Source organism: Plasmodium brasilianum, chromosome 14 (assembly GCF_023973825.1).
Source record: "Plasmodium brasilianum strain Bolivian I chromosome 14, whole genome shotgun sequence".
In the NCBI taxonomy this organism is placed as follows: Eukaryota; Apicomplexa; class Aconoidasida; order Haemosporida; family Plasmodiidae; genus Plasmodium; species Plasmodium brasilianum.
In genome coordinates, this window is record NC_090127.1 from 2053269 (window position 1) to 2077919 (window position 24651).

Here is a 24651-nt window from a genome sequence, read left to right on the forward strand (position 1 = left end):
ATATGTACAAACGTATGTACAAATATATGCACAAATATATGTACAAATATGTATGTATAGTACGTATTTATACATACCTGATTGAATTTTTTTTTCTCGGTTATTTTGTTTTCAAATCACTATTTTCAAGAAATGTAGGTAATACTACTTCTTTAAGAAAAGTAATAAATAAATATTCTGGAATTTTTTCTCTTTTAATTTTACTTATTATTTATTAATTTTTACTTATTATTTATTAATTTTTACTTATTATTTATTAATTTTTACTTATTATTTATTAATTTTTACTTATTTATTTTAACTTTTTTTTTTTTTTCTCGCTCTCCATTTTAAAATAGTACATGTAAGATGAACGGCTTTTTAAGATCAGTGTATTACTGTTATATATGAAGTAGGAACAATTATGCTATGTTCTTTTATTTTATTTTTTAACTAAAAAGGAAGGGATTATGCATACCTATATATGTTAACGAATATATGTGTTTGTGTATGTACTTATGCGTATATGTATTTACATTTATATTTACGTACATGCATACTAACTTACATGTATGCTTAACATACAACAAAAATTGAAGAAGATTCTTTAGTTTTTCAAAAAATGAGTAAGAAGTATGTTTACTGGGAAAAGCAGGGAAACGATCGTATGTGTGGTCTCCATTGCTTAAATAGCATTCTTCAGGTAGCTAAAAAAAAAAAGTATACATATGTACGTATACTCATGTACACGTATGTGTGTACGCTTACATATTTACATTTACATGTATATACATATGCATATATCTTTCCAATTTTATCAAATGCAAACAAACTCATTTTTGTGGAATTACAAATCCACTGTATAGTATATGTTGTAATTAAGACTTTGAAAATAGTGCATAAGTTGGTACTGTGCGTAAATTGATGGGATTGTCTGTTCTTAAAATGAAGAGGCATGGCGCCCGGGCGTATGTTTGTCTGTATGTGTATTTGTGCATGTATGCATACATGTAATGCCCGTATGTGTGCGTTTCTGTTCGCGCGTGTATAAATCTGCCTTTCCCCCTTAACATTCATTTTATTGTTATTTTTCTTTTTTAAAATTTTTATCTTTTGAAAAACTTAGGGTCCTCATTACAGTGAAGACATCCTGGCTAATATTGGAAAAGAGTTGGACGAAAAAGAAAAAGAATTTTTAAAATATTCTTCTAACGACTTAGTAAGAAAAAATTCATTAAATGTATTGGATGATGGTTTTATTAACATATCAGTATTAATTGAGTGTTTAAAGAGAAAAAATATATTATTAAAAAATGCATTTGAAGAAGATTTAATTAAAATAATTTCAAGTGGTCACCAAGATATTGGTTATATATGTAATTTGGAACAGCACTGGTTTAGCATACGTAAAATTCATAATACATGGTATGTGCTTGACAGTTTAAAGAGTGCTCCATTATATATTAAAGATATGAACTTAAAATTTTATTTTAATGATGTTATTAAGAAATATCATATATTTTCTGTTCAGAATGAAAATCCGTATATATCATTACCTAAACCAGATATAAATTTTGTTGCAAAAAATCCAAATCAATTTTATATACCAACAAATGAAATATCCGAAATTTCTTGCATGTCAGACGGTTTTATATTAGAGGACAAATTTAACATGAACAAGTCAGAAAAAAATTTGATCTTTTCAAATTCTAATAAAACTCAAAAATTTAAATGGCCAGAATATGGAGGCAGGAAGTTGAACGATGATATGAGTACCGTTAACTCCAATTATATGGATGACGATGACGATTTGAAAATTGCTTTGAAATTGTCAATGGAGGAATATGTTAAGGTAAAAAGAGGGTAGCGACTAAAATCTGGCTGATTGTGCCTTAGCGTATGTATCATGTGCGTCGCATGAGCAGCGTGTATGTGTTGTATGACCAGCGTAGTACAAACTGCCACGCTTCGAAATATGTAACTGACGTTAGAAGGTTGATGACGAAATTTTATACATAAAAAATGTGTTTTATTTTCTTTTCAGAATTTGCCTCCACCATCTGAAGACCCACCCGATGAAAACTGTATAAATGTTATGGTCAAATTACCAAATAAAAAAATTCAAAAAAAGTTCATTGCCACAAAAACGTTAGCAGTATGTTTAAAAAAAAAAAATGTACCAGCTAGCCAAAAAAAAAAAAAAATAATAATAAAAAATATAGTAGCTAGCCAAAAAAATAAAAATGAAAAAAAAGAAAAAGGGGGAAGCGTTTATACCAAAATGTTAAATATTAACTATTGAATGAGAAACGTATTTAGTTTTAATGATTTCCCATGAGATTTTCGTAAGCATGTATGTTTGTGCGTACATACGGGTGTAATACACACACGCGCATATATATATATATTCACTTGCGTGTATACGTATCCATACGGCATGATCGCCTTTCCTGTGCAGGACATTTTTTACTGGATAGAATATGAGTCTACGAACGGTCAAAATGTCAGCTCTTCGTTGCTCTTCAGAAAGAGCTACTACCTTTACCAAACATACCCAAGGTATAAAATAAATGTATAACTAAAACAAGAACAAGGATATGTTACATGATGTTGTAACGAGACAATAAAAATATAATTTTTTCCCGTAACTGTTTTCAGGAGAAAATTCTGCAAGTACCAAAATGGGTCTATAGAGTTACAAACAGGTGACAAGGTAAGAAGAAGTTATTGGGTTTATATATATATATATATATATATATGTATATACATGTATATATGTATGTATGTGAATGTGCATGTGCGTATTCCTGTATATATGCACTTGTGTGTACGCCGTTATTTCCATTTATGTGTTCCAAAATTTCCACTTATGCTTATGTGCCTTACCCATTCCTGATATTTTGCTTTTCTCCCTTTTTGTATAGACTGAGCTGGTACATGACAAGCTTTTGAAGGATATGAAGTTTGAAAAGGAAGAGACCTTCATGATATCTTAGCACAAAAAGAATGAACTCTTTTCATCACGTTGGCTGTTTTATATTATTTAAAACGATAAAAAAAAAGAAAAAAAAATATGAAAAATTTTGAAGTAAAATCATTGTAAACATTAATTTCGTAAAACAAAAACAAAGCAAATAAAATTATTTATTATGATTGAAATATAAGCATCATTTGTATTTTTTCAAGCAAACTTGCTTTTATTATCTTCCATATGTAACACAGAATGAATGTTGATAATAAAAAAAAATAATTTTGCTACTACCGTTTATACAAATTTTTTGTGTGTATTTGTCTTTGTGTGCGAGCGTGGGTATTAGCATTTTGCTTTTTCAATATTTTTTGTTCATTTTTTCCTCACTAATTCTTAATTTTTGCTTTATCTTTACATTTATTAATTCATAATATTTCTATTTTTGTGAGGTTCTATTTATGAAAACGGAAAATTGCAATTGCTAGAAAAATCCCATTTTTTAATATTCCACTTCGTAAAGGTTAAATTCCTCCCTTCATTCTTCCTTCGTTCTTCCTTCGTTCTTCCTTCGTTCTTTCTTCGTTCTTTCTTCGTTCTTCCTTCGTTCTTCCTTCGTTCTTTCTTCGTTCTTCCTTCGTTCTTCCTTCGTTCTTCCTTCGTTCTTCCTTCGTTCTTCCTTCGTCCCTGCTTCGTCCCTGCTTCGTCTTTTTTTTTTTTTTATTTTGTTATACGAAGCTATGCTATACTTTATTATGTTGTGTTATGTTATAATATATATATTTGTTTTTATTTTTTCCCCGTATTGCTGCCTTAACATTTTCAAAAAAAATGATATTACATGTGTCTTACACCCATTAGCCAACTGAACGGAAAAGCTTTTTTGTTTTTTTACTTAAAAAAAAAAGAAGCGTTCAAACGCTTCAGTGGTATGTCGCTGTATAGGTTTATACGGCATCATACAGCATTATGCACACACAGGGTTGATCGAAAAATAATAATTTTGGTCTTCTCATTATTTCCTAGTGACTTGCAAAATTGGGATGAATATTTGATAGTATTTTTTCGTATGGAAGAACTTATTTTTTTTGTTCAGAAATAGAAAATGTGCAATATGGAAGTTGTAGAAAGCAAAAGGCTTAATGCAAATCATGAAAGCCACAAAATTAAAAATGACGAGAGTTATTCATACAAGTACACAAAAAAAAAAAAAATTACTATAAATTGAGGGTTATAAAAACAAGAAAAAAGATCAAACACTTAGTATGAACAAATATTTATTTGCCGCAGACGGATGGACTTATTACGCTTAAGGTGGGGGGAAAAAAAAAAAAAAAATAAATAAACATGGACATATACGCAAGCGTAAGTATAAACATATACGCAAGCGTAAGTATAAACATATACACAAGAGTAAGTATAAATATATACATTAGTGGAGGTATAAACACAAACATAAAAATAATCGTAAGTTTATATACTTGGGTAGGTGCCCGCATACTGTTGTCCTTTTGAGTAACAATGGGCGACTTCAACGCAGCGATTTTTTACACACAAGTGTGTACGTATGAGTGCACATACTTATGCCCATATGCGTACCTTCAAATTAAGACGAAACAAAAAGGTACGTTCTCCTAATCTTCAGAGGAGAGAACGAAGAAAGCAAAATTTTTCCAGATATAATGACCCATTGCTGCTTGTCTTAGGGGCACTTAAAATATAAATTATATTTTTATCATGTACATATTTAATTGCTAAAAATATGGTGTTCCACTTGTTTTATTACTTTTGTATCTTTATTTTTTTCACTTAATTCTTTTTTTCCATTCACTTTATCTATGTTTTCCCTTTCATTAACACCATTTATGCTTCCTTTGTCATTAACACCATTTATGCTTTCTTTTTCATTAACACCATTTATGCTTTCTTTTTCATTAACACCATTTATGCTTTCTTTTTCATTAACACCATTTATGCTTTCTTTTTCATCATTAGAAGAATTATGGTCTTGTATTTTTTCCTCTGTTTCACTTTGTCCTGTCATGATATTATATATGTTATTTTCCTCAAATTTTGTAGCACTTGAATGGAAATATGTTTTTGGATATTTTAGTACCCATGGATAAAATAAGAGTGCCTTATCAAAATCCTTATTAATATTTTCTAAATTTTTTATTATTTGTATAATTAATTTAATACCATATAGAACATTTGATAAACCCGATAGACATACAAATACTACGTTGCTAAGTATATTTGCTCTTTTTAATTTTTGATTTTGCATATTATTACTATCCTCATGTGTTTCATTAAGTTGTTGTTTGTTTTCATCCTCACTTGAAAATTTGTTATAATCTTGGAGTGTAATTGCACCTGTTTTCCCACAATCTGATGAGCTGTTTTTATTCCTAATAAAACAATTTCTAATATCATGATGAGTTATATTTTTCGTTAATATATATGATATGCCTTGTATAGAAGCCATTCCCATATATGCTGATAAGAGAAGAGCATTTGTAATACCATGGTTGTATGATCCATTCCAACTAGGACAATTCAATTGTAGAGATTTATCTTTAATAAGTCTTTCTAATTCACAAAATTTTCCTTTTTTACTATCATGTACAGCCATATGGAAATCATACACTTCGGAAAAAGAGCTTAATGGTATAGGCCATATAAAATATCTCTTATTATTCATTAGAATGTTCACTTGGTCTATTATTGTTATAAGGAAAACTCTTCCAAAATTGGAGAGTGGACATTTATAGAAATCAACGCTTACTTTTACTTTCCACGGGGGGGATATAAATTCAACTGTATCAATCTTCTTAGGCACTAGTAGTGCGTTCGTATCTTTCTTCGTGCAGACCAAGTATCCCTCGAAATTTGTGGCTAGACTACCGCCATCTTTGCCACCACTGCCGCTACCTATAGTACTACCGCTGATAGTGCTGTTATCCTCGTAGGCGTCAAACAACCTATTATCAAAAGTTTTTGCAAATTTCTTCAAAGGTATTCTAGTGACAGGCATATACCTAGACTTCGACGTTGACTGAGTCAATGCCTTCACTTTTGAGTTGAACTCCGAGTTGGATTGAACATTTTTCGCTCGTAGATATAATTCGAGATACGTTGCCTCACCTGTATGTTTTATTACTTTCTGGTTCACTAATTGCACCTCAACTACCTTATTGTCTTCATTACATATAATAGTATCCTTCTCTACTTTTAAATCTATGTAGCTATACTTCTCTTTTGATGAAGACATATTAATCCATCCATTTCTATCAAATCCTTTTTTATTTGCAATGAAATTTATAAATTTACTTTTCAAATTTTGTAAAAAACTTTCTCTATTCCATCGAATTATCACATTGTCTTTTCCCAAAGTACGAAATACGCTGTAAGAAAATATTAGAAAAATTATCGAGCTCTTTTTAAAGGTCATCCCGACAAAGGATAAAGAAACAGGAAGAAACGGTAAGGGGATAAGATATGAAAGATTAGAGACACGGTAGGGCAAGAATAAGGTAAAACGGATTAAAAATTAATGCAAAAATTATGCAAAATGAACACTATGTTGATACAAAATAAATGGAAAACGACTGTGAATTTAATGCGACAAGGTCGAATTAATTAAGCAAATGAATTAGGTTAAAAAGCATTTCTTGCTGTAACTTGCTGTAACTTGCTGTAACTTGCTGTAACTTGCTGTAACCTGCTGTAACCTGCTGTAACCTTCTGTGTCTTGTCGTATCTTTCTGTATACATACATATAAATACATATGCGCACCCAACCATTTATATATGTGTGTGCATATTCAAATATGTATATATAACAGAGACAAATTATACAGTTTTCAAACTTTTCCATTATAATGATGTACTATTTTTTTATACTAATATGAGAGTATAACGGATACAAATATTTAAAGAAGCACAAAAATTGATGTATTTATGTCTTAAAAAAAAAAAAAAAGAAAAAAAATTAACACCTGTGATTCCTAAATTCATACCTTAGACTATTATAAGAAGGATTGGCTAATTAATAATTATATATGTATAAGCATGAACATAGGTGTATATACATATGGGTGAGGATAAATGGGAGTGCTTAAATTTGTAATGATAAGCGGCGTACCGAAATATGTACGCAGGAGATTGGGATTTGCGCCTAACCGCTACGCATAATCAAATGGAAAAAACAATGGTTGTTAATGAGAACTGCTATTTATGGATGTAATTCATAAATAGCAAGAATGGAGGTCAACGATGTAAAATAGGAAATGCAGAGTGAAGGTTGACATGAAATGCAAAATGAAAAAGAAGAACTGTTACACACTAAGTCAGAAACGAAGTGTCCAATATGAAAAATCAAAATTTGAAAGGCATAAGTGACCACGCTTACTAATTATTTATATTATAAAAAATTCCTTATCGTTAAAAAAAAAAAAAAAAAATTATAAAATTTTTTTTTTTTTAAACATACATTTTACAAGTGATAAATAAATTTATATGTCAAATTCGTAGGATAAATTGGTATGTATTAAAAATAAAAAAAAACTCGCAGTGCTGCAAAATGAACGATTAAGGCTAGGAATAATTAATTCATTGAACGTGCAGATAAATTATAGCTAAAATTTGTAAAAAAAATATATTTAAAAAAAAAAAAATAATAATAATTTTATTTCAAAAAAATAATTTTTGTGCATTAAAAAATTGTGTAAAAAATGCGGTGTACCGTTATTTAGGACAAAGGTTTTCCCTTTTCCTTTCCATTTCTTTAAAATGCGTTTATTCGTTATTTTGAATATTTAAAATATACCTTGACAAAAATTTTCCAAATAAAGCTTTTGACAAATCTTGTTCAAAGGGGAAAATAAACAATATCAGTAGCAATAGCAAAACAATAATAGTAGTAATAACAACAATATGTTTTGCTAAAATAACAGATAATTTGAGAATAAAAGCGTGTATCCCTTTTTACCCACACTCGAGTACGTAGCATTCTTTCTTTATTTTCGAAAAAATTTACAAGTGCACATAAAATTGCAACATATGAATGGCAACAGTACGAATAACAATAATAATTGCGGTTATAATAAAAGTAATAACAGCGGTAATAATAACAGTATTGATAAAAAAAATTTTATACATCTGTAGGCATTTTTTTTGTAACAATGAATATTGGAAGAAGGCTGTCTCTTTTTTTTTTTTTTTTTTGTCCATTTTTACCTTTGCATACTATATATGTCTGTTAAAAAATAACTACATGTATTTTTAAAAAAGAAAAATACGTATAAAAATATGGAAATGAAGAAATGTAGAAATATTAAAGTGTAAAACTATAAAAATAATAATAAGCACGCTCATGCATACCTTCAAATATTTCTGCCCTTTTTTAATTCCATATATGCAAAAAAAAAAAAAATATATATTGTTTCATTTTACTAATCTTAATATTTTCTAAAGATCATCTAAAGATAAATACGCAACATTAAGTATAATGTAAAAATTAAAAAAGCTTTTTAAAATGTGAAACATTACCCCCAAACGTAGTCCAAATTAATGTAGAATTAGAAATTATCCTACAACATGAATAATAGAAGTTTTTTTTTTTTTTTAAAGATATAAAAAACAGAATGAAAAAAAATGACTTGTTCAGGTAATTATATATTAAAAAAAAAAAATAACTACAACGGAGAGCCACTAAAATGATAATTGTGGCTTAATAAAAAAAAAAAGAGAAAAGTAAAAGGATAAAAAAGATAAAAAATATCGCAAATGAAAAGAAAAGGGAAATTATAAATTTCATTACACAATGGCACAATAACTATCAAAGGAACATATAACATATACCATAATATAAAAAACACGAATTAAATGGTAGATACACGAAAAATTTTATTTATTAAAAAAGCACATTTTCGAATGTACCACGCTAAAAAATATCTGAACGGTCATGATAAAAAAACAAAAAAAAAATACATTCCTTGTTCATACTTTTTTTCTTATTGTTTTTTTTTACTATGTCTCATTTATTGCATTTTTTTTTTTTTTTTTTCGTTTTTCGTATTTTCCTGCACGCACATTTTTACTGTATTTTTAAATATTTCTCCATCAAGTTTAGGAACGCGGTGTAATCAACTGGTTTGTTTAAGTTGGCTATGTCGAAATTAAATTTACTTAGGCTCATAGACGAATCCTCCAAAATTCTGTTGTCACATAAACTTAAAAACCTTTTTAAATTATTTTTATCTATTTCTCCATTCGTCTGAAGTATACTAAATAAATCCTTAAAAATTGTACCCAAATCATGCTTTCTTAATTGCTTATTTATGAGTATATGTAAAATGGAGGATGTTAAAATAAAATTTTCAACATAATTAGGCTTATGCCATTGTATATCTGCTTTTATATTTTTTATCAACTCTTTTACACCTTCATGACTCATATCTTGTGAGAGAATTTTATTAAAAATTATTTTAACGTCTTTTTCGTACAGCTCTGCATCATCATTTTTTGTGAAATATTTTAGAGCACGAATTAGATATTGCACATCAATTTCCATTTTTTTTTTACATATGTACACTTTACATTAATTAAAAAAGAGTTTGTTTGTATACTCGATCTTCAGAGTTCATTATTTACAATTCATTCGTAAATTTCGTAGTTTTTATTTTATTTCATTTTATTTTATTTTTTTTGCTCCCTTTCAAATGAAAAAACAATAAAAATGTGAGAAGGGGCAAACGCTAAAACGGACAGACGTGAAAATGCAAAAGCACAACAATAAAAGAAACGTTCGCTGCCACTTAAAAGTTAAAATTAATGTAATGAATATGATTTCCTCTGCTGGATCTTTTTATTTTTATAGAGACAAAATGTGGTCACTCCTGTTACTAACTATGAAGTGAAATTCTTGTTTTTCTTAGAGATTTTGCTATACATCAGATTTAAAAAACGAGAACTCATTTTACTTGAATTTTATTTACCATTTTTTTATTTAAATTTTTTTTTTTTTTTTTTTTTTTTTTTATATTTTTACGCACAAAAAATAATTTGTTAAAATATGTAAAACTTTTTTTTTTCTTTTGTTGTATGCTTTCAGTGAAAATGTAAAGGGATACACAAGAAAGGAAAAAATAAAATATAGTAAAATAAAGCAAAACAAATTAAAATGAAGTAAAACATATTAAAATAATGTAAAACATATTAAAATAATGTAAAACATATTAAAATAATGTAAAACATATTAAAATAATGTAAAACATATTAAAATAATGTAAAACATATTAAAATAATGTAAAACATATTAACATATTAGACATTTTAAAACAAGCAGAACAAAATTAAACATGTGCACAACTCACATATGTGTACGTTCGTGCATCCTTAAATTAAATATTGCAACATTTGAAGAGTACAAATGTACAGTGCTAATAATTATATCATAGGGATAATTAATTTTTAAAATTTTGATATGACCATGTACAATTACACACATACTTTTTAATTTTCAGGGGAAAAAAAGCAAAATTGTCTTAATCCACCAAAATTGCCCTTAAATGAACACTTAAACATTAACCAATTAATGGTACACATTTTTAATTGATCACCTATCGTTTGCCTGTTTGACATACGTATTTTTAAATTTAACAATTACCTTTATCGGTTAGCATTAACCTTAGTATTAGCGTTCGCCTTGTCTTTTTTTTTTTTTTTATTTAATATTCAAAATGTAACACACTTTATATTTTTTAAAAAAATGCAGCATATTTATAATTTATAATTTGTATTGTATTAAAAAAATTTGTTGTATTTAAAATGTGTAAACTTTACAAAAAGAGGGGTGATATTTTTAAAAACACAGCCATATGAATTATAAAAATTAAATTATTTAAAGATAAATGAATGCTCATAAATTAATTATAAATATGATACAAAAACTTAATACCACATATATTTTTTTAAATATTAAATTTTTAATTAACATAAATAAAAAATAGCATAGTGCATGGAAATATAAAAACGCCATTATAATTGTCTAAAATAGGATATTAAAAGGAATACACGTGGGTAGTGAAAAAAATAGTAAACTGTGAATGGCAGCCGTACACCAGAATGATCTTTACCTTCATATGTAAGGTCATGTAAAAACGTACGTATACATATAAGAATATATACACATGTACATACTTACACTTACATATAAGGAGCACTTACTTACACATTCCCCTTTAGAGCGTCAAATTTTACAACAGTTAAATGCATTTGTCATTACTAATATCCAGCAATTTCCCTAAGCTCAGTAGGGACCATCTGGTTAGTCTTATTAAATAGTTTAATCAACTCCTTTGCAAATCTCTGTTTTTGTGGTATGTAATAATCGTGAGGGAAAAATAAAATGGATTTTCCTTTATTTCCTGCTCTTCCTGTTCTACCAATTCTATGAATGTAATCTTCAATAGTATTTGGTATATCATAATTAATAACAACAGATATGTTTTTTATATCCAATCCTCTGGATGCTACATCGGTTGCAACTAGTATATTACATCTATCACTTTTGTAATTGTTCAGAATTCTGTCTCTTTCTCTTTGTTGTTTATCACCATGTATTGCTAATGCATTATATTGATGATAACGTAATTCTTTACATAAATTATCACAATTTCTTTTAGTATCACAAAAGATTAAAATTTTGTGATTTTCATAATTTTCTTTTAACCAGTCTAATAATTTTTTTTTTAAATCAATAGATGAACTAATTATAACATTCTGCTCAATATTTTTATTTGCTGTTAATTCACTTTTACCAATTTGGATTTTTACTGGATCAGATGAACAAAAATCATATGCTAATTTTCTGACTTGTTCAGGCCAAGTAGCTGTTAAAAATAATAACTGTTTATTTTTATTAATTTGTGTCATTATTTTTCTTAATTGCTTTTCAAAGCCCATATCTAATAGTCTATCTGCTTCATCAATAACTACATAGATACAACTAAGCAGATTTACTATTCCATTTTCTAAGTAATCTAGAAGTCTACCTGGAGTAGCAACCATAATGTCTACTCCTTTTTTTATATTATTTATTTGAAAATATTTCGGTACACCACCATATACTGCAGTACTTTTTATATTTAAAGATTTCTCGAAAACTTTTATTTCTTCTAATACTTGCATGCATAGCTCTCTTGTTGGTAATAAAATAAGACCATATATATTTCGCTGTTCATACTGTTCTTCATTACTATCGTTTTGATAGTCTTCTTCTGTACTGTTGTTCATATTTAATTGTGCCACTTGTCCATTTTCTTGCCCTTCTATTTCTGCCCCTTTTTCATTTACTTCTATTTGTTTCTCTTTTTGTTTGTGTTTCTGTTTGAGTATATGCATAAGACAAGGTAAAACAAATGCTAATGTTTTTCCACTTCCTGTTTCGGCTACTCCTATTAAATCTTTACCTGACAAGGCGATTGGCCATGTTATTTTTTGAATAGCTGTTGGTTCTTTATATTTACTATTCAAATGATTTAAAATAGATGGATGAAAATTTAAATCGGAAAAGGTGGTTATAAAATTATTTAGTTTGAAATCTTTACTAACGTATATGTTATATTTTCTTAACTCATTTTGATATTCTTCTGTGGTTAAATTCTTTTGTTTATTATTCTCATTATTCATAAATAAATTCTGTCTTTCGATTTTTACCTTTACCTTGCTCCATTCTATTTCTTTTAAATTATCCCCCAGGTTCGAATACCTATCGGAGGTGCGTAAAGATCTCGAGTATTTTGGCACTTGCTCATCCTTATTAAAATAGCGATCGTTACTGTATCGGTCGTTACTGTATCGGTCGTTACTGTATCGGTCGTTACTGTATCGGTCGTTACTGTATCGGTCGTTACTGTATCGGTCGTTACTGTATTGGTCGTTACTGTATTGGTCGTTACTGTATTGGTCGTTACTGTATTGGTCGCTATTGTATTGATCCTCGTTAGTGTCATCATCACATTGTTGGATGGAACTGTTGAGTCTGTGCTTGCTCCGTTCAGAATTGTTGTATCTCTTACTTTTGTAATTAATAAATCCGTTCTCACCCCCCATATCGTCCTTTCTTCTTACATCCCTATCAAATAAAAAGGATTCGTCATGATTGCTATTAATGTCGTTATTATTGTGCATATCTTTTTGGTAAATGGTGGTATCCTTTCTGTTGTCATCATTAATTTTATTAACACTGTTATCATTCATAAAATAATTCTCACCTCCATCATTTATTAAATTAGCACTATCATCATTATTTTGTATTGAAGATCCATTATTCCAATTACTATTGTCAAAAGGTACACCATTGTTTATATGTTCATTAGAGCTGTTATTTAAATTGGCATTACCCTCGTTGTCTTCATTCGTACTTGCCTTAATTCTACTATCTGTAAATATTGATTTTTTTTGCGTAGTATTTATATGTCTTCTATGTCTTGTTAAACAGTATTCATCATTGCTAATTACTCTATATCCTACGTAACCGCCTGATTTATTGATTGTTTTGTATCCTATTTCGTTTCCCACTTCGTTCTCTACTCTGCTCTTTGTACATATATATTTCGGACCGTCCTTCTTTATAAATAACAAATTTTTTGAACATTGAAAACGTTCACCCGATTTACAACTGATGTGTTTTAATTTCAGCAAGCTTCTCATATTTTTTGTAAAAAAAAATAAAAAAAAAAAACTCAAAGTAGTAATTTTCCTAATTTTGATAAATTTGGTTTATTCGGTGAATTTGGTTTATTTGGTTTATTTGGTTTATTTGGTTTATTCGGTAAATTTGGTTTATTTGGTTTATTTGGTTTATTTGGTTTATTCGGTAAATTTGGTTTATTTGGTTTATTTGGTTTATTTGGTTTATTTGGTTTATTTGGTACATTTGGTACATTTGGTACATTTGATAAATTCGACAAAGTTTATCATTCTTTCATGAACTTTTTTTTTTTTGTTGTTTAAACTTTTAACATGTATACGCACATATATTATACATATATATATGTATATATACAGACGTATGCATATTTATTTATTTTTATTTATTTTTTTTTTTTTTAAAAACCTCTTCATTCATTGACATTTTCGTGGCTTTTATAATTTAATACGCGAGCATATAAAACATGAGCATATAAAACATGAGCCTATAAAACATGAACATATAAAACATGAGCATATAAAACATGAGCATATAAAACATGAGCCTATAAAACATGAACATTTAAAACATGAGCATATAAAACATGAGCATATAAAACATGAACGTATAAAACATGAACGTATAAAACATGAGCCTATAAAACATGAACGTATAAAACATGAGCCTATAAAACATGAGTGCAATCGTTATAATAATACGTACACCATAAAATAAACATCGGTTTTCAAAAATAGTTGATAAGCAAGAGTAGGGATAAGGGAATAATAATTACACCTACAGCTACAAATGAAATAACAAGTTGAGCTAATAATAGTTATAAGTGCTACTACGAACATTTGTAGTACTGAATATTTTGTTATGAGTAAGCTAAGCTCTTTTTCACATCGGTACGACCAAGATAATTTTTGCCTTATTAATAATTGCGAATGTTGTAGTTACGTTACCTTTGTGTTGAGAATCCTTTTTTTTTTTTTTTTTTTTTTTAATTTTGCGATAAAATGTTCGGCGGTATTTGGAAATTTTGTATATAATGAAGTACACGTTTTTACCACTCGGAAGAAAGAGAAAAAAAGGAAAAAATAGAAACAAAATTGGAATAAAAAAAAAAAAAAAAAGAAAAGAAAAACGAGTTAGCTATTTCGTTTTCACAATATATATCCCTTTTAAATAAATTTTCAATAAATATTTGGCTTAACAATTTCATATTTTTTCAAGTAATCGTTATGTGAATTGTGCCCCCTTAGCTGTACATAAATGGGGATGTGTACATATATATATATATATATATTTGCATACATAAATACTTTTATATATATGTCAAACTTGGGGAATGGCTTAAAGAGCTAAATAAACATTATGTACATTTTACCTATAGACGAATATCCAATAAAACCTTTTATGTATCAGTTAAAATAGGGAACAAACAGAAAAGATTTTCCCCCCACTTTATAAATATAAAGTCATTTCCCAATACACTACACACGCCACACGACACACAGGTATAAAAACATGATATACATAAAAATAGAAGAGAACATAAAATTAGCTTAACACACCGTTTGACGAATTATAATGGCTTATAAAAGTGTAAATTTTAAAAGATAAACCAAAAATTTTACTTAATAAGTTGATGTGTTTTCAAAAAAGCGTTTATTAATTTTGCTTTAACTGCGTTTCGTTATGCTTCGTTTGTTATGCTTCGTTTGTTATGCTTCGTTTGTTATGCTACGTTTGTTATGCTTCGTTTGTTATGCTACGTTTGTTATGCTTCGTTTGTTATGCTTCGTTTAATTTTGCTTCGTTTGTTATGCTACGTTTGTTATGCTTCGTTTGTTATGCTTCGTTTAATTTTGCTTTTTTTTTTCTTGTAATTTTCCTTATTACCTTCTTAAGTACACAATTTCTCAACTGTTCAATCAATTTTGCCCTCATATGTGAAGGTAAAAAATGCAGGAGAATAATTGGTTTTCATTTTAAAAAAAAAGGTTATGTATATTCATAAATACTTGTATATAAACATACATATGCATACTTTTGCGTACACATACGTGTAAATTTTTTATATTTAAGAATATACATATTTGTTCGTACGCATATATGTTAAAGGTGGGAATAACCATTGCCGATTTTCGTTCATATAATATTCTTAAGCACACATTTTAAAATATAGCAAAAAATAAAAAATAATAAAACAAAAAAATAGGAAAAAACTGAATAGGAGAAAAGGGGAATATTATTTTGTTATTCATTCACCCATTATTATATATATATAATATATATATATATATATATATATATATATGTATATACATAAACTTTTTTTTTTTCGTTGTGTCATCATTATTAGCTATGCGTTTCATTTTTATTAAAGTACAAATGAGCGATATAAATTCCGTACGATGAAAAATTTAATTTGTTTTTATCTTAACAAATATTATTGGTATGGGAGAGGTTATTTAGCTCGTCATGTTAATTTCTTTTGTTTTTAGTTGTACCTTATATTCCTTTATTTCATTTCATTCTCTTTTTTCTTTTCTTTTCTTTTCTTTTTTTTTTTTTTCTGTTTTGTGTTAAAATAATTACAGAAAGAGAGATCGTTGTATTGTTCCGTTGATTTGGCGAACTATACCTATTACCATATACATATGCGAACATGTGTATTTTGTACAAACATGCGTATAAGCGGTATGTACACGTACAAGCAAACAAATGCAAAAGATAAGGAGTAACACTTCAACACGTATATATATGCATGTATATAAGTATGCACACGCGCAATTACATTACATTTTTTTAAAACAGTGTATTTCTCTGGGTAACCCAATTTTTATGTATGTTCTTCGCTAATTAGGGTGGTTATCTTGTTTTGTTTTGTTTTATCTTGTTTTGTTTTCATTTATTTTGTTTTGTTTTCATTTATTTTGTTTTGTTTTCATTTATTTTGTTTTGTTTTCATTTATTTTGTTTTGTTTTCATTTATTTTGTTTTGTTTTCATTTATTTTGTTTTGTTTTTATTTATTTTATTTTGTTTTCATTTATTTTATTTTGTTTAATTTATTTCTTTGTTTATTTCTTTTTTTTTTTTTTTTTTATTAACAAGTCATTGGAAGTATACACGTTAATAATATATATGCGTATGCATATGTGTACGTGTATGTATATGTATATGAATATGTAATATGTGTATGTATACGTGCACGTTCGTATGCAAGGCACTTTTAACTTGCAGCTATTAGTTTATTAAGCAGTTAACCCACAGACAAACTGTCTTACAGGGAGGAAGCTCGAATTAGCTATTTTAAAAAAAAAATATATATATAAATACAAGTCCATTTGGATTAGTTGGGCGCAAAATAATAAAAGGCGCATAGCAAAATCAAACAATCTAAAAGAAGAAAAATAGCTGGAAATAAATCAGAAAAAGAGAAGCATTTTTTGTGTGTTGAAGCTGATCGTTAATGCTTGTTTTGACAGAAGAACGTTTGTTTAACCACACATCTACGCAAATGTGCGGAAGTAGAGATGCGCATTTACATAGACAACAGCAATCGCAATAGCAATCGAAAGTATAAGAGCAAGTACAAACATAGATATATGTTTACGCAACTGCTCTTGTATGTGTACAGGCGTTTCCTTTTACACGTACTGTAATGCACATGCATTGCGCACCTACTGCGCTCAACTCCTAGCACATGGACATTCATGTAACTGTTTGGTACTACTCACCTAAGGAACGAAAGGGGTAAAACTAGAAAAGGACAAGTAATAAAATTCAAAAATAAACGAATAAGCATCTTTATAAAAAGGATAAAAATGCCCACACAAAGTATGGAAAGGAATAAAGAGATAAATCAAAACGGAACAGATAAGGGAAGGAGGGATGACAAAGACGATGGTACGGATGAGAAAGCAAATTTTAAAAAGAATACCAAGAGCACGTATGTGAAAATACTCGATCCTGTGAAAAAGGAGGTAATAATTTCTTCGGACATATTACAGTTGAATAGAAGTAAAAACGCTAGAGAGACAGATGAAGAGGATGGTGGTAACCACGTTGATAATGGCAGAAACAAAGTTTTTTATGCTTCATCTAACAAAGAAAAAGATAAAATGAATGTTAACATTACAAGTAAAGGACCTATAAAAGTGGTATATGATACTAGCTTTAATAAAGATAATCAGACAGACGACCATGAGAAAGAGGAAATAAGAAAAAAAAAGAAAAAAAAAAAAGGGAACAGAAGCAGATGTAGAGGAGGAACAGGAAGAAGTAGAGTAAACCAGATAAAGTTTTTTAGATTACAGAATTATATATACAAAATATTTACATCAATATTGTGTGTTCTAATTGTTGTTTTAATACTTTATGCTTCTATAGATATATCATCTAATTACGGACCCATAATAATTTTGTACATAATATTTTTAGAATTTGGTAGTATGCTAATATCATATATTTTATTGCAATTTCCTTTTTTTTATCGAATTATAAAAAATATATTTACCCGAGCTAGAAATGTAAACAAATATTCACATCAGTACAGACCATTATACTATGATAGTCCTACGAACAGTGATGATAGAGATTCAATTAGCATAGAACGAGGAAAAAAAAAAAAAAGAAATACGTTTTCCTTTTTCAATTTAAATATGAATAACAAAAGATATAGTCTTAAAACTATTTTTACAGCACATAAATCTAACAAGTTTTTGCAAAAAATAGCCGAACAAGAACAGAAGGAGGATGGGTACCAAGAGGGGGTGAACATGAACCATGGAAAAGGTAACACCACTCTCCGTCCTTTTGCTCAGAACACATCTAGGAAGAGAAATGAAGAAGGAGAAAGCGGCATTGTATTTACGGATGGATATATCAGTAGAGATGCCCCACTAAATGGTACTATAACCAAGCGCATGACTGATCATATGAGAGCCCGAGTAAACGCGCGCGCAAGGGATCGAGGCAGTGCTCATGCACCGAGTGGTGGTAACTACAAAAGGCAGAGCATATATCTGGACGACTGTAACATGTGGATGAATAACGATTTGAAAAAGGCTAATAAGAGGAGAAATTTGAATTTGACAAGGTCACTAAGTTTTAACATCCGAGTGAACGAAAGCAACGATATGATGATGAAAGACTCGGCTAGTCTAGATAATATAAAGATATTATTAGGACATAGATCTAGTAAATTTATGAGAAATAAAAATAAAATAAAATCGATCAAGTCTTCTATTTATAAGAAATATGTGCCATTAACCTTTGCTACATCATATAAGGATAACAAGTTGGCACAATTTTTAAAAGCTCATTCAGCAGAGATAAGGTCGTCCAGTTCAAGTGATTACTCAAGTTCGAGTGATGATGAGGATGAAACTGGTGGAAGAGGAGCCAAATCGTACAAGAAGATACAAATTTACAAAGCAGTAGAGAACAGAAAAAAAAGTGTGGAAGAAAATTTCATACAGAAGAACATAGAATTATATGATAAAAATGAAACCCAGAAAAATTTATATGCAGCTAAAAGTGCATTATTATATAATAATAAGAAAAAAAAAAGAAAAAAAAAATTCTATGAATTAGCAAGAGGGAAAACAAATCTTCTACGTAAAGTTACTTGTTACAATAATATAAAAAGGATGTTTTATTTTTTTATTAATTATAATATGAAATCATCTAAATCATCAAATAATTTATTTCTCTTCTTTAGAGATGTGTCTTTATATATAAAACATAGGTTTATACATTATATGTCATATGAACCTGTATGGATTATTGCTATATTAATAAGAATTGTTTTGTGGTGTATTATATGGTTATGGGCAGCTAGCTATATGGAAAGAGAACCAAAAAATTATCAGATAACTGAATGGAAGATGAAAAACGTTCCATCCATATATGGTTATATAGAATGTACATTCCAGTGGTGTGGTGTATTTGATTATTTATTTGGTTTATATTTTTCCAATAATAAATTGAAGTATATTTTTTCTTTTTTTTCTTTGATTGATTTTATTACTACTCCTATATCTTCATTTATTATGAATTTCTTCTGTCATAATAATTATAATCAGAATTATTGGTTTCTAATATTAGGCCCTCTTCGATTTTTAAGATTAGTACGAGCTGAGAGTACCATAAGTTCATGCTTTTTTTGGTTAAGTGATGTAAAAATTATAATCATAGGTATAATCATTTTAGCTTTGGCCATTTTGTTTACCTTTTCAGGAATTATGTATATACTAGAAGCACCAGATATAGAAAGAGATTTTGTAACTCCTCTAGATTTCGTATATTTCGGGGTTATAACCATGTCTACTGTAGGGTACGGTGATTATACACCTGTCACAGCAGCAGGTAAGAACTTAACGATGTTTATAATTATTATATGTATAAGTTTTGTTGGAGCACAATTTAAAAGATTAAAAGAAACGATGTTTAGCCCTAAGACAGTTATGGGTATAATACCTAAACAAGATGATGACTACATTTTGATACTAGGACCAGTCAGTCCAACTCAGTTGTTATATATATGCAAAGGTATAAATAATAGTTTTCCAAATTCAGTGGAATCTATATTTATATTTACACCTTTACCAGTTATAATATATCGATATGTATATGGAAGTATTGTAAAAAATACGAATATAAAGGTATGTATTAATGGAGGAAATGAATGTTTCATCTGTCCAAGTATTATCTACGATGCTGTTATTAATGCTAGAGCTTTGTACATACTGAATAATGTAGATTCGGAAAAATATACATTACTATATCAACAAATATTTTTAGCTAGTAATAATCTTAACTTTAGTAATCATAACCCAAACCAAAGGATAAATCCAGATGATATTTTGCACAATAAAATTATGAATAAATGCTCTAGAGAAAAAACGAAAAAGTGGAAATATACAGACATATTATCAGATTATAAAAATGAAATAAATAAAAACAATATGCTTAATCTAGAAATGAATATTAATATAAATGATTCTTATTTTGTTAGAGAAAAAGATGATCAAGAATGTCTTTTACGATTTATTGGAGCATATAACATATGCAACACTGTCATACCGACTACTTTGCAGCTGTCTAATAATACTTATGAAAATCTCATTAAATCAATGAATGTGTACAATTATCTGAGTATGGAAGAATTAAAATATGCTCTACTAGCGAAAAGTATTAATTGTAAAGGTCTTTTCTTTCTTATTATTAATTTTTTTTATAAACCTAAAGCAGTGAAAAGTTTGAAGAAATACATAATCGATCTGAAGCTACTAATGTATAACCGCATTTTGAAAAGAAAGAACAGGAAAAAAATGAAAAATGGGGAAATTAAAATAAACAAATTTAGTGAAATTTCATCTTCAAGTTCTGAGGAGGGTATGTATGTCGATATCGTTTCTCTATTGAAGCAAAACCAAAGGGCGGGTAACTCCCAACAAGAAATCGACCATTCTGAGGAGCAGGGCCGATCTAACACATGGCGTCAAAATGTTAGCGGCAGTAAAGTTGGACAAGATAGTAATAAGCATAACATGAATAGCACAAAAAGGAGCAATAACGTGGAGAGGCACAACGACAACTACGAGTCTAATAGCAGTGAACTAGAGAATGGAAGGAGGAACAATAATGTAGTGATCAATAAAAGTATAGATACAAACAAGAATGATATGTTCTTCTTAAATTCCATGGAAGATATGAGTGCATCGCAAAATTTGACATATAAGAGTTATGGCAATATGCTAGAGAAAGTTAGCTTAAACATGTACTACTACTTAGAAGGATTGAAGTATAATATATATAGATTCCAATTTCCAGAATGTATGAGAGGTTTTTTATTTCAAACCGCATCTGAATATTTCTATCAGAAGTATAGTGCTTTTCTAATTGGTATTATAACTATGAATAAAGAGATATTTCTTAACCCAGTGGATTATATCATAGGAGAAGAAAACAAATACTACTATACGTCAGCCTTTTCAGGAATAATATTAACAACTAGTTTGGACAACTTAATAAAACTGTCTTCTATCAAATCCATTTCAAAGAAAGTCTATGAATATAACGATAGGAGAATCAGCGAAAAGTTTAAGGCCGTGAGAAAGGTGGGAAGGAATGGGGCCGGCGCAAATGGAACTCCTAGTAACAATAGAACGCCTAGTAACAATGGAACTCCTAGTAACAATGGAACTCCTAGTAACAATGGGGCTCCTAGTAACAGTGGAGCTTCCATCGGAAAGGATGGAAGGAGCAAAATGGATAACGAAGTAGATATGAAGAATGAGATAAGCAAGAACGACGAAAGTTTAGCTGATATTTCCAACTACTCAAGTAGCATGTCCACAAATAGTGACATCGATAATACGAATAGTGATGATGAGGATACAAATGAAAGCAGTAACGATACTGATAACTCTGGAATTGAAAAAGCTGCAAAAAATTCAAATTTACTGTATAATTTTTTTTTAGGTGTATATGAAGTAGATAATTACATATCTGCATATAGAGATATTTTCACAGAGAAGAGTAAACCACTGTTACTAGTGTGCGGTTGGCCGGATAATATTCACATACTCTTTAAACATTTAAAAATTAATTTGTATGGTTCGGTCAATTCGAAAGGGAAGGGAACAAACAGGAAGAGCAGAAGGAAGGGAGAAATGAAGAGGGAAGAAACACACCAAGGGAAGCGCGAAAGGAACGATGGGAACCAAAGGAGGAGCATAAAGTATAACATTATCATATTATCGTTACATGTTCCTAAGTTTAACTACGAAAATGACCTTTTCTATTTTTCAAACAATATTGCGTTTATTAGAGGATCGGCCATGAATAGCACAAATTTGATACAAGCAGGTATATTTTATGCTAAGAGAATAATTATACTGAACGCTAATCACAGCTTGTTCATCGATAAAGATGCGTACAGAATAGACAATGAAGTAATTATTATAAAGAATATGGTGTATCAGTTATATAGTAATATATTTAAAAATAGGAATAATTATATGGAATTAATAAAAAGAATATTTAAGAAAGAATATCGAGATGAAAATATTAATGAGAAAATTTTTGCACACGAAATTCCACAGAATATAAAAGAATTAATGAAAGTTGACACATGCTGTTCATCATCGAATTATGATTCATCTAATAGTGGATATATACTTAAAAAAAAAGAAAAAAAAAATTTTAACATTTTTAGTGTTAATAAAAACCCATATTTAATTTGTTTAATTAAAAATTCTGAAAGTTTAGAATATATTGATGGAAGTATTAATTTATCTTATGAAAATTATAACGATAATGAAAAAATGAACAAAATATGGGAAAACTGTGGTGAGTATATATACACATTTGAACTTGTATCGGCAAATATATTCGTGGATGAAATGCTACACAATTTAGTTTGTTTCTCATTACCAATAAGTAAATATGCAATTGAATACTCAGTAATTTATTCACTTATTGGAATTAATATTAATGAATATTCCAAAAATGCCAAAACGTTTCATAAAAATTTAAAACTTAGTACAGGGCATGTGTTTCTTATTCCAATTCCATCTTACTTTTATAAAAAAAGCTTTTATAAATGCTTCTCCTACTTCTTGCATAACAAGCAGTGTTTGTGTATTGGAATTTTACGGCATATGGACATTTCTCCCCTGTGCAGCAAATCCAGGAAACTATTCCTCCTTTCCTGTCCCGCGCGCACCATGAAAATTGAGCGTTATGACCAGGTTTGGAAAAAAAAAAAAAAAAAAAAAAAAAATATATATTATATATATATATATATATATATAAAATACAACAAAGTAAATCATAATGCAACAATGTGAAAAATAGTACATCAAAGTAAAACATAGTATAGCAAAATAAAACAAAACAAAACAGAAAATATTCTGAAATACCGAACAGCCGAAATAAACTCGCAAAGGGCCTGAACAAGCAAAATGCGCAAAAAAGAAAAAGAAATATATATGAAATAAAATTGGCATAAATTTTATAAAAAGCAGTAAAAGCGGAAATGTAAAAAATAAAAAAAAAATTGCAGAAATTGTGAAGAGGCAACGAAAATAACCATACCACCAAAAATGAATAATTAAATGATAATAACATGACTCGGCAATAATTTATGTACATGCAATAATAATTATTACTATTATTATTACATAATTGTAAATCTTACAAACGATTTTTAATTTTTTATTTTTGAGGTTATAATTAATTTTCTTTTTTTTCTTTTTTCTTTTTTCTTTTTTCCCATCCATTTAGGCTTACGTAATTGCGTACAACATGAGATAATAATTTTTTTTTTTTTTTTTTGATGAAAAAGAGAAGGGGTAAATTAGAATGGATATGAAATGTTAAGGGGGCGAATTCGTTAAAGGGATAACATAAATAAATAAGCAAGCGTGCGAATGTGTAAACGTGCAAAGGTACGTACAGGTGGACTTCTGAACGTATGAATACGAAAGAGTAGTAAACCAAATGGACGTGAAAACAACGAACGGATGAATTCTTTCATCAAATTGTGCAGTACCCAATTCACAGTGATAAAACTGCTTGTAAAATTTTATGTGTCATAACAAAATACACATCGTCCAAATTAGTGATGTATATAATTTTTAAATTTTCATTAGCGTAAGGGGAACAAGAAAAACAATTTGTGCGATAATATCTACTTATGTTTTGCTGTATATGATTTTAATTTCTTTTTTAAAAACCTCTTTTTTATTTTTTTTGATTCATTTTGAACTCTTTTTTTTATTCTTTATTTTTTATTTTTTTATTTTAAATATTTCTTTTAATGGTAAAAATGCGTAAAGGGAAAGTGATACACATTTTTTAACATATGTATATATTCCCCATCTAGCGTATATATATATTCTCCTTTTTGTATATATATATATATATTCCCCGTTTTGTACATATATATATATCATCCCCGTTTTGTACATATATATATATCATCCCCG

The 24651-nt window shown here is 28.5% G+C and overlaps 5 protein-coding genes across 5 annotated transcripts; 2 read left to right on the top strand and 3 right to left on the bottom strand.

The window, feature by feature from the left end:
- Window positions 1-601: 601 nt before the first annotated feature.
- MKS88_005660 (ataxin-3) lies at window positions 602-2975 on the top strand (the record flags this gene model as incomplete). The annotated part of the gene is made up of 6 exons (XM_067218943.1): window positions 602-682; window positions 1106-1831; window positions 2024-2134; window positions 2438-2538; window positions 2638-2692; window positions 2904-2975. The coding sequence occupies 6 exons, from the start codon at window positions 602-604 to the stop codon at window positions 2973-2975; spliced, it is 1146 nt and encodes a 381-aa protein (XP_067070868.1).
- A 1719-nt stretch (window positions 2976-4694) lies between these two features.
- On the bottom strand, window positions 4695-6398 carry MKS88_005661 (parasitophorous vacuolar protein 2; the record flags this gene model as incomplete). Its single annotated transcript, XM_067218944.1, has 1 exon — window positions 4695-6398. The coding sequence occupies one exon, from the start codon at window positions 6396-6398 to the stop codon at window positions 4695-4697; it is 1704 nt and encodes a 567-aa protein (XP_067070869.1).
- A 2646-nt stretch (window positions 6399-9044) lies between these two features.
- On the bottom strand, window positions 9045-9521 carry MKS88_005662 (uncharacterized protein; the record flags this gene model as incomplete). Its single annotated transcript, XM_067218945.1, has 1 exon — window positions 9045-9521. The coding sequence occupies one exon, from the start codon at window positions 9519-9521 to the stop codon at window positions 9045-9047; it is 477 nt and encodes a 158-aa protein (XP_067070870.1).
- A 1712-nt stretch (window positions 9522-11233) lies between these two features.
- Window positions 11234-13663, bottom strand: MKS88_005663 (DNA helicase 60; the record flags this gene model as incomplete). Its single annotated transcript, XM_067218946.1, has 1 exon — window positions 11234-13663. The coding sequence occupies one exon, from the start codon at window positions 13661-13663 to the stop codon at window positions 11234-11236; it is 2430 nt and encodes an 809-aa protein (XP_067070871.1).
- A 3815-nt stretch (window positions 13664-17478) lies between these two features.
- On the top strand, window positions 17479-23977 carry MKS88_005664 (potassium channel K1; the record flags this gene model as incomplete). Its single annotated transcript, XM_067218947.1, has 2 exons — window positions 17479-23412; window positions 23948-23977. 2 exons carry the CDS (start codon window positions 17479-17481, stop codon window positions 23975-23977), a joined length of 5964 nt encoding a protein of 1987 aa, XP_067070872.1.
- Between the last annotated feature and the right edge of the window lie 674 nt (window positions 23978-24651).